Source organism: Hibiscus syriacus, unplaced genomic scaffold, assembly GCF_006381635.1.
Source record: "Hibiscus syriacus cultivar Baekdansim isolate YM2019G1 unplaced genomic scaffold, ASM638163v2 tig00003715_pilon, whole genome shotgun sequence".
NCBI classification, from domain to species: Eukaryota; Viridiplantae; Streptophyta; class Magnoliopsida; order Malvales; family Malvaceae; genus Hibiscus; species Hibiscus syriacus.
In genome coordinates this window covers 1559071-1572622 of record NW_024061980.1, presented here as the reverse complement: position 1 = coordinate 1572622, position 13552 = coordinate 1559071, and the positions used below count along the sequence as shown (strand labels likewise).

Below are 13552 nucleotides of genomic sequence, written 5' to 3'. Positions count from 1 at the left end.
TCTATATTGCATGAGGGATTTTGAAACAAAAATGAAGTAGGAAAAGGGCTCAAGAACTCACCTTTGAGCTATGGTACTAGAGAGAAGGAAATGAAGAAAGGAGAAGGGAAGAAAAATGAAAGGAGAATGTGAAATAAGAGATAAAAGCTCTCATCCTCTAAAATGGGGTAATTATGTTTTTGTCCTTTCTCAACTTTCTACCATTCAAAAATATCCACTTAAGACTAATTGGGCCCAATTTCAACCCAATTAAGCCCAACGAATTGAATTGCAAATTCTAAGAGGTCCATTTATCTCTTAGATAAACCTGAAACTACTAACCCAAAATTTGAGACGTTACATCCAATGTTACATTTTTTGGTGTTCGGACGTTAACTACCGTTAAAAATCTCTGTTAAGTGACATGTCACGTTATGATAATTTTGAGAATTTATTTAAAAAATAAAAAATAAAAATGTTTTTATTAAAAAAAAACCAAAAACCAAATAGTTGTCTCCCTCCCCTCTCCCCTCTCCCCCTTCTCCCTTCTATAGTTGCCAGTCAGTCAACCATTACCATCACCGCTATTGTCATCAGCACCGATATCGACCCCCGATCCAACCCCCATTAACATTTTATCGTAATCTGCCACCGTATGTCATGGAGAAACGTTCAAAGGTTCATCGAATTTTAAGTCATTGTCAATGTTCTTCGTCGATTCCGATCGATTTCGACGTCCATAAGCCACACCGCCACCATCATTCAAACCACCGTGCAATTATGATCAAAACTTAGTCGTTTGAAGATGACGATGATGGCTGAAAATGACCGGCGCCGATTGATAATATGGTTGAAATAAGAAATTTTATTTTTTTAGGATTTTTTATAATTTTAGTAAAAATTGGGTTTTTTATATAAATAAATTAAGTTATTTAATTTTTTTCTTTTTCTTTAAATTATATTTTCATTATGAAAAAATTAAAAATTATAATGGTAGACACTTAAAAGTGTAACTGAAAAACATTAGGCATATATTTTTAATAAAAAAACTTTACATACTAAAATATTGTTTAGACATAATTTAGACATTTGTTTTTATATTAAACCTTAATATTTTTCAAAAAAAATTTGATGAATAAAGTATAAAAATAATACTCTAGTTTAGTGACTAATATTATACTTTACTTTATTTTTTGTCATTTTAATTAATAAAAATAAAAAATAATTTTTTTTAAAACAATGACAGAAAAATAACTACAAATTAGATTTTGGATGAATAACAAGGTCTAAAATTACTATTGTGTCGTCGTCGATTTATCTCATAAAACCTTATTCAACATAAGGTTAAGGGTACAAATTAAAAAATTTCGTTTGTAAAATAATTGTTGTTATTTTTTGAGATTCCTGATTCGATTATTATAGATGCCAGAGTGTGAACGTTCAATGTCAAATGATTTTGAGAGTTATATTTAAACAAATATTATCTTGTACTTATCCTAGATTAATTAAAAAGCTTAAGGTCGATGTTGTAAAATTTGTAAATTTAAGGTTCCAAGTTTAAATGTTGTGTAAATTAATTATGATTTAAGTTTTTATATTAATTATTGTATAAGTTTAATTCTTGTTATTATTATATGATATTGTATTATAATCGTAGCTGTAACAACCCAGTGACAAGGCGATAAGCATAAGCTGAGGAAAATGTTCATGTCCCTTCTGTTAGTGGGTCCTACCGAAGTGGGAAACAAAACCGCGGCACATGGCCTATGTGGAGGCAATGACTTTGGTTCGATGTGGCACGATTAGGGATGCTAACTCAACCCGAATCCGACGGGTTCCGATCCGATTCGATCGGATCGAATTTTTTAAAAAAAAATCGGGTTCGGGTCGGGTCAGGTCGGATTTTTTTTTAAATGCGTTGTTCGGGTCGGGTTGGGTTTAGGGTAAAAAAAATCCGACCCGACCCGACCCGAAAAATATATATAATTTTATCTTATATATTTAGGGATAATTACAATAATATCCCTCCATATATAATTTTTTTCAATTAAGTCACTGTTTTCATTGAATTAATTTTTTTTTATTATTTCGGGTCGGGTTTCTAAGTCATATATTCGGGTAGGGTCGGGTCGGGTGAAACATTAATTTTTTCGGGTCGGGTCGGGTGGCCCAAAAACCCGACCCGACCCGACCCATTGCCATCCCTAGGCACGATCTGATTATCAAGTTACCTAACAAATTGAATTCATTAATTGATTAATTTAAAATTTATTATTATAAAATAATTTTAACAATAATCTTTACATTATTTTTGTTTTATGTGTAATATTAAATTTTAAACATTATCTATTTAAAAAAAAAATTAACATATCATTCTTTAATGTAAAATAATAAATCAAATCTCCGCCCAATAAATAATCAAAGGGTAAATTACATAAAGAGTAAGATTTTTCTTTTTCCACTGATGTTTCAAAAATTACAAAATAGTCACTAACATTATTGATTTATAATAAATATGTCACTTGTCGTAGAGTAATGAAATGCTGACATTTTATATTAGTAGTCTGGACCTCTGCAAATGCTCTTTGACACATATCCTTATGTACAAATGGTCAAATAACTTTTATACCATTTTTTATTATGCCCTTCTCACTCCCTTTTTACATAAACCCTAACTGCTCTCTTTTCCATCTTTTAATTTAATCACAATCATCATAAAAAAAAGATTTCTCGTAAAACTGAATTAACCAACCAATGGAAGAAACATGAAAAACACCATGGTAACAAGAAATGGTAAAAAAAAGTTATTTGACCATTTATACATAAGGGTATATGTGCCAATGAGCACTTGTAGAAGTTTAGGCTACTAATATAATGTGACAAGTTAGCATTATGTTATCCCAATAATGATTGTTAACGGCGCATTATGTTATCCCAATAATGATTGTTAACGGTAATGAATCGATTTGTTATAAATTGATAATTTTAGTGATCATTTTGTATCTTTTGAAACTTAAATAGGAAAAAAGGTTTACTTAAAAATTATTGACCATTTTTGTAGTTTACCCTTAATGAAATCAGGATCTCGTCATCCATCGTAAGACACGTTAAATCCAAGCATCCACCGTCCTTCGAGCGTGGGGATACACTGAAAGATGGGGCCAAGGACAGTGACGGATGTTCACGTGACACGCTTCAAGTACAGCTCAGCTTTGTAGTACACGTGAACTATTATTTTTATGATATTTGAGATTCGTAATTTATTTTTTAAAAAAGTCAACATAAAATTTTAATTTTTTATAGGATTAAATATAAAATAAATCTATAAACGTTTTTCACGAAGACGTGTGTAAATTATTTTTTAAATGATTTTGGTACCCAACGTTAAAAGCGTTATCACTTTAGATGTTTGGGTCGTCAACGACGTTAATTTTCTCCATTAAGTGACATATGTCACAATTTGATAATTAAAAAAAAGTATTTAAAATTAAAATTAATTTTTTTAAATAATCCCAAACTTTAAAAATCTTCATTTTAACCCCTAAACCACATTGATTGTCTCCCTTTGATGTCAACGAAGATCCACCTGGCCTCACGTTCCCCGTTACCAAAACCCCCATGAAATTGTGACCAATCGACGACCTATCAACGATGAATCAATGTTTTATATCTCGTAAACTCTATGATGAAAATCGCGATCCCATGCGATTTCGGTGACCAATCGACGACAAATGCAGTGACATATGACTAGGAGGATGACAGAGACTAAGTTAACGACAATGGTCGTGATCGAAAAGGGAGATGATGGCATGTTAGAGTTATGGTTAGGGTTAGGATTTGAGATTTTTAAGAATTTTGAGGCTTTTTGTAATTTAAGAGAAATTATGATTTTTTTATAAATATAATAATATTTTTAATATTTTTTTTTAAAATTACCAGATTGTGATATCACCTAATGGAGGAAATTAATGTCGTTCACGGTTTGCACACCTAAACAGATAACGTTTGTAACGTGAGGTACTAGGATTATTCAAAAAATAATTTATACACCTATTCATGAAAAATACTATAGTTTGACACTTATTTTATATTTAACCTTTTTTATACATTCTTAAAACATAAAAAAAATGAATATGTTTTTTATTAATGAAACGTTTAATTGTTATCATCTTTATAGGGTGATTCACTATCTTGATTTGATAGTCTATTATAGACTGTAACATCACTGAAGGATTAAATTGATTTTTTATCGAATTCAAAAATTAAGTTATTGTTTTTAAAAATACTGATGTATCTAATTTTTTTAAAAAAAATAGTAATAATAAATTCAAAATATAAAAGAAAACTCAAATATTCAAAAAAATAATTATATAAAATAATAAATATTAAAATATTAAAAATACTATTAAAATGAAGAAGTCATAGCTGTACTGTCATGAGAAACAAAAGGCAATATGACAAACAAGAACTGGACACATTATTAGAGACATTATAAGAAGAAAACAAAGTCACCCACAAGCCACAATTATAAAATAAGAGAGAATACATATATATATATAAAATCCGAGACAACCCACGACCTGTTGAGGCATGTATCTGCCAAGCCAAACTACTTTTGATGTTCTTGGTTGTTCTTAAGCAAAAATGGTGGTTGAGAACTAGAGCAAATGAAGTAAACTAGTTAAAGAATGGTCAATGTGGTGGGTTACATGTTATGTGACGGTCGGATTAAAAGCAAGTTGGAGATGGTCAAAATTAATGAGTACAGGGTCTTATCAAATGGAAGCATTTTTTTACTTGGCTTGTTTTCATTCGTTTTGTTGATAAACGAAATCATCTGAGGAAAAATAAACTAATCAAAAGCAAAGGTGCAGGACAAGCTCAGAGGTTGTCTTTCACAGAATCACTTTTATACCCAGTTTACATTTAACTATGTTCTTAAAGACAGTAAAGATTTTCGCCATTGATAGAATGCCTAATGCTTTGTAAACTTGGACGGAAAAAACATGCAAGGTATAATAGTAATGTAAGAAGTTAATGATGTGATGAGACAAGAAGGATCCCAGGATAACTTTTGCCTTGGTGGATAATAATTACGATTTACAAGCGTATATGACATAAGATTTGATTGTCTGAGTATCAGTCCTCCATAACTAGAGAAAGTACAAAGACAATTTAAATACTGAATTTGTGAATATATTAAAATAATTCGGAAAAAATGGTTAATAACAAATAATACGAAAAGTGTGAGTCGTCCTTTTTCATTTGGTCTGGTCTGCAAACAGCAGTGTCAACCCAGGGAAGGGGCCACAAGATACGGGCCTCAAGGAACCCAATGAAGTGGCGCTTTCACAGTCATGACCCAAAGAAACCCGTATCTTCATTATTTAAGTTCCCGGAGTCTGTTGGTCTGATTAAAAACAGATATTATGTTCACACACAGAATTGACCCCAAAAAGTTGAGAACCCCGTAAAACACAACACAATACAGAATTTGAAACCCTTTGGCTTTGGCTGAATCAGTCCAGTCCTGCCCCAGAAACTATCACAAAACTTAGACCAAAGAGACGACGTCAACTCTACACCAAAAACCATTTAGAAATGGTCGTCATCAACATTCCTACATTATCATCTCCGAACGTCAGATTCGCAGCCACAAGAATTTATATAGGCATCTCCTATAACTTTAAAAACTATCTTCTTTTTTTGTGTTCCTCTATTTTAATGCCTATCTAATCTGATGAATACAAAAAGTTTTGAACCAGTCATACAATGATAATAACACCTTGTTTTTTTTCTTGGCATTATTTTTTTTTCTTTTAAACATATTAATAAAAGAATATAACTTGCTTTTGAGAACAAGTGGGTTTTACTCTTCCTTTTGCGATATCCGGATCAATCCTTACCAGCTTAAAATTGATTATCCGATTTAATAGGTATGAGTTGTAAGTCCAGCGCGTTCTTGATTTAATTCTCTTATTAATCGTCCACCCAACTTTATGTAGGAGCCTTACAAGGTACAACTGCTGCATTGAAATCATCGTCCCATACACGTACACATACACGACAACAGTCTAACCTACCATCTCGGTCCCTTTATTCTTCCTACTAAAAGTTGCTGAAATATACTTGGTTATTGTAGGCTTGATAACCTGCAGAAAGTGGGGATTCAACATCTTGGTTTTAATAGTCATTAATAGGGTTTGGTCAGCTGATGTTAGCCCTATTGCTTATTTCGTTGACGTAACCTCTTTTGTTTGCCCGATGACTTGTCTTTGCCTAAAACCATAACAGTGCACCAGTCTTGTCGGGTAGAACGAACCTTCATTTAACCAACTTTGGACTCTAAACTCTATTTCTCCCCCGCACTTTTTTTTGTCTTCTTAGGATTTTACTGTGACTAACGACCTTCTACATCTTCTTTCCCTTGCCTTTTTTGGAGATTGACGAAACCCTGTTTCTGTTTTCGTGTGTAGAAAAATATTTTTGCATTAGATTTTTGAACATCTATTTGGGTTTCTTTTGTTTTTTTTTATTTCACTTTCTAGCTTTGCTTCGGAGCTTTAAGCTCTCTCGTGCTTGAAGACAAATCTTGTGTTCTCTGTGTTTGAGCTTTGAGGTGAGCTTTTTACGGCTCTAATGTGTTTTCCCCTCTTCCTCGGTTACTTTTTTCGTCTCTTTCTCTCTCTGTTTTTGATGCATAATTAATTTTATTTAATGTTTCAAAATTGATTCGAGGCAGCTATTTTTCATTGCTGTATGAATTTTTCCGATCTTCAACATAAACTTTTCTGGTTTTAATCCGACCTTGAACTTCCTCTAATGAAGTTTATTAGATGCCGAGGCTGAACAAATCCAAGTAAGCTGACACAAAATTCATGATTTTCACGTATAAATAGTGGATATGATGATCTCCAAAATACCAAATGACTGGCCTAATTTAACAGGTTCAATACCAAACAAGGAAAACAGGAGCAACTAACAAAAGGTCTGGCAAAGCGCCCACAAAGGGGTTAACAAGTAAAGAGAATGCCAATGAAGAGAGCGGTAATAAACATTGGGTTTTGGGGCATTCTGCAAGATCAAAGTTGCAGCAAACTGGTTCCACTCATCATCTGGAACCTTCAGGTTTCGGTCTAGGTTGGATGAATCCAATCAGGTTGAGGCTGTGGATGTTTTGGAGATATTTAAGGTGAACAAGGATTCATTCCTAGATATTCTTCAGGATCCTGATCTTGGTATTGTACAGCATTTTCCTGGAAACCGAGCTTCCAAGGCAGTAAAATTAACAAAATCAGGCTCATTTCCGATGCCTCATTCGCCTCGCACTGGGTATCTTATGTCTACTACACTTGAGCACAAGCAGAAGGAAGTATGGTCATTCCAAAGGGGTGAAAAATCTGTTCTTGATGCTGGATTATCCAAATCAAAGGCTACAACGGAACCGACGATTGTTTTCGGAGCATCATAAAAGAAGAAGCAAGCTCTTCATCCCAGGGAATAAACAGAGAATAAAGCAGGCCCTCCAGGAAAGGAGAAAGAGTATTCACTGTACAAGTGCCAATGAGTTCTCCCTCCAGGTTTCTTCAAGAGATACATTGTCCGCATATGACAGACAAACGTCGGAAAGCTCGGAAAAGACTGCCAAAAGTTTTCCGCCAAACAATGCTTATGATCACGACATCGACAATGGGAGACTGAAAAGGATGATAAGAACAAAGTCTATAAATGAGTCCCTAGATAGATACACTCAATTGTTTCATCATAGTGGAAGCAAAGAAGCCAACTTGAATCAGTAAAGGAGCTTAAAGTTGAGGAATGAACATAAAGTTGCATCAAGAGGGAATAATGCTCCCAAGTTTTTCAGAAGGATTTCATCCCCATCTGACCTTCAATCCTTTTGCTCCCTTCTATATGAGGTGTCTCGCAACGCTCTTTCTTCAGAGACCCCAAACAGGAGCATCCAGAATAATGATGCAGACAAGGAGACCGATGCACATAATGAGCCAAAACCAACTAGTTTCCCTCAAGATACTGATAAATCTGAAGTAGCAGAAGTCGTTATAGATGCTGAATTGCAGGAAAACACAAGAAAAGGATCGAATAACCATGGTTCAACCGGTTTACCAGTGGAAAAAAGTTGCGAACAAGTTACTAAACCTTCAATGAAGAAGTTGAGCTTATGCAACGAACTTCAGATATAAGTGATATAACCAGCACTGCGAAGCTTTCAATTTCAGAAGGTAAATATGTCTTACAACATGAACTTGCACATCAATGCGATTAAGATTGAACCAATGAACAATTAATAAACTTTTTTTCATCTGTTCTTTGATGACTAAACGGAGTTTTTTGAGAAAGGCGCAAAATAAGCCAGGAAAGTGTCGATTATAAGACCATGGGAAACAGCAATCGGATCCTATTCTTTGAACCAGATGGGGAGGCTGATCCTTGGTACAATTACGTCAAAGACATTCTCGAGCTCTCAGGTTTCACACAAGATGAGGGGAGCCAAACGTGGTTCTCACCGGACCAACCATTGGACCCTTCCATCTTCATGGAATTAGAGACTCTGTTCTATCCTGAACTGGAATCCACCATTGATGAAGCTGGAAGCAACTGTAATCACCAACTGGTTTTCGATCTCGTTGAAGAGGCATTATTTGAGATCGGTGAAAAATCACCTGCATATTTCCCCAAGCACTTCTCTTTCGACTTTCACATTAGACTGAAGCTCAAGAGAAACAATGTTGTTGAACAAGTGTGGACCCAAGTTAGCAAAAACCTGGTATCCCAACCAGAGCATGACCAGTCATTGGATGATATTGTAGCCGGAGACATGGACAAAAATGCATGGATGAACCTACAAGCCGAATTTCAAGTGGTGGCACTTGTGCTAGAAGATTTAGTTTTTTATGAGATTTTAGATGAAGTACTTATTTGTTTTTGACACAAGAAATTTAGGGCAAATAAAACTTGGGTTCTTGGTGGAATCCGAGTTCATCCATGAATAAACAAGATTTCATAGTTGTAGGACATATGGTGCCGTTGAAATTGAATTAGTCAGACTTGTACATGCAGATTTTCTTTATTATTGTTTATAGTAATGTAATTAATGCTTAAGATACGTATTAGAATTTGAATTTTAGATGTAAACCATTTTCCTTAAAACTATTATTAATAGATAATAAAAGTTTAAATACTAAACATAATCTTTAAGAAAATAAATCTGCTAGTACGATTCTCGTAAATATTTAATTTGGTATGGCTTTATTAACTGCGATTTTGCTACGGATAGCCTAAATGAGTGACACTTAGTCAATACTAACGGCGTCATATCCTAAATGAGTGACACTTAGTCAATACTAACGGCGTCATATCCTAAATCGAATCCATCTCGTGCCGTCTCATTTGGTTATACTTCACTGTTGTTTTTTCAAAACTCGAAAAGTACTTCCAGCTCTTTCCTCCTCTCAATGTCAAAACCGGTTCAACCCTCCACAACCGATTTGCCATCCGATCCGCTCCTCAAGCCCGGAGCTTTCATCGACGCCAACGGCCAAATTAAAGCCACCAAATCGGCTGAGTCATCAGAAACCCCTCCCAATGGTTCGGCTCCGAGTGGCGCTCAGTCCGAGACGCCGGTACAAGGCCCGGATATCTCGCCGTCCTCGGCGGAGTCTAAGGTAAAGCGGCGCTTGGTGCCTCCGGAGACTTGGTTTCCAGCTGGATGGTTGATCGAAGATAGGGTTCGGAGCTCTGGTGCAACAGCTGGATTGGTTGATCAGGTTCAATCTCAGCTCTAACATGATTTATTTTGCTGTCAAGTTTAATATTAGTGTATTGATTATGATTTTATCGAATTTCTCTTTTTGAGTCGATGATTATTTGATAACAGGTTACGTGTATATCACATATGTAGTTCTCATTTGGTGGATTAAGCTATATCCATATTTTGCAGCTTGAAGAGTCAAGTGTCAGTCATAGCCACCAAATAGTACACATAGAGTCTAGAGAAAATAATTGTGTTCTTAGGTTTGACAAATTTGATTTGAAAAGAAACTCAACTTTGTTTTTCATTGCTTCTATTCTCAAGCCTAGGCAAACTAAATGATGGATAAGTTGTAAGCCGCAATCCATTTCCTGCTTACTTACATCTTCTCAGTATCAGCAAAACAATGATCCTTATGATTATGGATCTTTTGAACTTTTAGTTAGGTAGCCATGGACTAAAATTTAACATGCGTACTGAAAGGCTAAAAGTTGCATAAACACACAGGTAATGTAGATTTTTTCTTCGTTCTATCACTGAAACAAGATGCATTGTTCAGTGGGTTGCAGTAAACTATGGAAATAAGAAAAATTCGTTCCAATTTATATTGATTTTTAGGTTGAGATTAGTTCATTTTGACATATCTGTAATACATTTCTTGTTTATGTATGACGTTAGAATGTAGTTGACAACCTGCTGTATTTGTATAGTGAGATAATTGGCAATGTGATATTGTGATGATAATATAGCATACATAATCACATTTCATGTGCAGTATTATGTTGATCCATCCTCTGGCCGAAAATTCAGATCGAAGAAAGAAGTTCTGTACTATCTAGAAACTGGAATGCCCCCACCCAAAAAGAAGAAAGGAACAGAGACTTCTGGCAGTGAAGATGCTGTAAGACTGAAATAAATAGCTTTTTGTTTGAAGATGCTGAACATTTACCCAAATCTTGACTTCTTAGTTCTCAATTCATCCGCTTTTGGCGCATGCTTGAATTTTGTTTTGCAGGGTACAGGGAACTCTGGGGGCAAAAAACAGAAGAAACCTGATAAAAAGGCGAAGCCTTTGAACTTTGATTTCGTTAACATGTCGCAGAAAGCTGATTGGTTGTTGACGAATGCCTCTGAAGGCCTCTGGACTCCCTTCTTTGGGGATGACCAAGTGGCTGAACTGCATTTGCATTCGTAACATCCAGAAAAACCTGTCAAGCAACGAATTGAAGATGTTCGATGTCGTATTAATAAGACAGTCTCATACTGACCAGCAGTAGGCCTTTTTTTTGTTCCGTCTCCAATTGTTTATGTTTCAGCTCTAATTCACTCATGTCTCGTCATCGTTGATTGGACAAACAGGTAAGCTTGACACGAGTGGGGGCCGTTCTTGTTCTAAGTTTATTACACACTATTGTATTCATTTTTTGTCATCTTTCCTCTGTTCATATCTAACATGTAGCTAGACCACGTTCTTTGTAGTTTTGTTGTTCGAAAACTAGAACATATGGTTTTGTGTAGTTTTTAGATAATCACATGTAGAGCTTTGTTTTTTATGGATTTCATGGATTCAATTTCCTCTTGTTTCAGCAATGCATTTCTCAATACAAGTAAACGTGTTCATATATTTTACTTTCAGTAATGTCTTTTGTGAAAGGGTAAACTACATAAATGGTCACTAAAGTTTGAGTAAGTTTTTGTTTTCCCCATTGAAGTTTCAAAAATTTCAAAAGTTACAAATCGGTCACTCAGCCGCTAATCGCTGTTACACCAGTCACAGACGGTAGATGTTGCACGTTTACTTAGCTTACCTGGCTGTTGTTTTGCCACGTCGGACTAGGATTGGTTGACTATTTGACCGAAACAATAAAAAATCAATTTTATAGAGGATTTTAATTTATAAACCCTAATTTCAAAAGGAGGCAATTTGAAGAACAGGTGCTTTCTACAGATGTATTTGCAATCCTTCACGGTGAGATTAGAGGAATGGAGACTTAAGCTAAGAGACATTGAGGTGTTTTGCTACAGACGTATTTGCAATCCTTCACAGTGAAATTAGAGGAGTGGAGACTTAAGCTGAGAGACATTGAGGAGTGGATGAGCAATCGCTAACTATCCAAAGAAATAAAACATTATGTTGGACGTTTTGTTCAGTATAAATGGTTTGCAACTCATGGAGTTAAAGAAACCATCTTACATGGCTTACCTGCTGAACTTCGTCGTGATATTCAGTGTTACTTATGCTTGGACTAGGTTGTAAAAGCCTCACCAACCATCTCTGTCCTGCAAACCCAGACATTATGGATGGCGTGGTTGAACTCATGCATCTTAGTTATTTGAAAGGGCCCTCAGTTCATAATCTTAAGTACAGATACTTTTGTGGAAGCGGGATATAAACCTTGCTTGTGTACTTATCAATGAAGATCTCTCTACTGTCACGCTTCATTTATACATTTTTCTCTATGTAGAGTAAAGCTGCATGTGCAATTTTGATTGCAGCCAATGTCGAAACTTACGGGAAGGATTTTGTCACGACTTACAAACAAAAGCTACCGACAACCCTCATGCTTTTTCTATTGCAGACACTGCATATAATGAGATGATGAATGGTGAATGATGTTACACCAAGTTGTTTCCGATGTTCTCTTTATGTTTATAATTAATGTTTTGCAGATGGAATAAATCAATCACTGATCATAAGGTTTGTTGGATGTTCAATATTTTTTGTTATATATTATATTGCAATATTTTTTTCCCATTAAGCATAGTTTTTGTTCTATGAGCTGTAGAATTATAATATAAATTTATTCTACAGTTGGAATGTGGAGTTGAGAAAACTGAGACTGCCAAATTTGCAATGCAGTACCTAGCTGACATAATGGAGGTGAAATAGGGCCGATCATGACTATTTTAGGCTCGGGCCGAAAATAAAAAAAAATGAGCACATAATATAATTTTTTTAAAGAAATATGTAATTTAAAAATTTTATTAATTTTTTATTAAATCAAAAAAATAGTAATTCATTACAATATAAAAGATGTCAAAAAATATATTTAAGAATACAAATACTTATAAAAAATATTACAATCTTTGAAAATATTTTTCTCAATACATAAAAATAGAATTTGGTTACGACATAGCATTTGAAACTATTACAATTTTTTATCGTCGTAATCAACATATTTTTCTCAATACATAACATAACATTTGAAAATGAAAGAACGATCTTATCTAGAATTTGAAAAATATATAAAAATTAAAATAAAGAATTTGAAAACGTGATATATCTAGACTTTTAAGAACAACCTTCAATATGATTCAAGCACCACAATTGTTGATAAACAATTGTGACTTTACGTGTGAGAGAAATATGATAAATTAAAAAAATGAGAACAATAATTTTTAGAGGAATCGTGAAATATGGGAAGAGAAAAGAAGCATGTTAATTATACTTAAATTTTTTCCTCTCATCAAATTTTGAAGGGAAAAAATAACTTTAATAATTTTTTTCATTGATATAAAAAATCGGGAAAGACACAAATTAAAGAGATTCAATTTTTTTTTTTAAATTTCGAAAAAGAAATATTGAATTAGAATTTTATGGAAGAATATTTATTAACGTTAATATTGACATCTAAGTGAAGGAATATTTTATTGATAGACCAAAATGTAATTCATTTTTAATCTATCTAACAGACTCTTAGTGAAGGAATTTTTGCTTTTACTTGTGTATTTCATATTGAGTCGTCAAAATTACAAAAACAAGAGGAACACGACTTTTCTTCAAAAGCTTGATGATGATTG

The 13552-nt window shown here is 34.1% G+C and overlaps 2 protein-coding genes across 2 annotated transcripts; both read left to right on the top strand.

Moving 5' to 3' along the window:
- Positions 1-6757: 6757 nt before the first annotated feature.
- LOC120180509 (protein TRM32-like) lies at positions 6758-9015 on the top strand. Its single transcript, XM_039185827.1, has 2 exons — positions 6758-6838; positions 6927-9015. Exon 2 carries the CDS (start codon positions 8378-8380, stop codon positions 8927-8929), a length of 552 nt encoding a protein of 183 aa, XP_039041758.1. The 5' UTR covers positions 6758-6838; positions 6927-8377; the 3' UTR covers positions 8930-9015.
- A 335-nt stretch (positions 9016-9350) lies between these two features.
- On the top strand, positions 9351-11201 carry LOC120179667 (methyl-CpG-binding domain-containing protein 6-like). The gene is made up of 3 exons (XM_039185204.1): positions 9351-9767; positions 10527-10652; positions 10767-11201. The coding sequence occupies exons 1-3, from the start codon at positions 9456-9458 to the stop codon at positions 10944-10946; spliced, it is 618 nt and encodes a 205-aa protein (XP_039041135.1). The 5' UTR covers positions 9351-9455; the 3' UTR covers positions 10947-11201.
- Positions 11202-13552: the final 2351 nt, after the last annotated feature.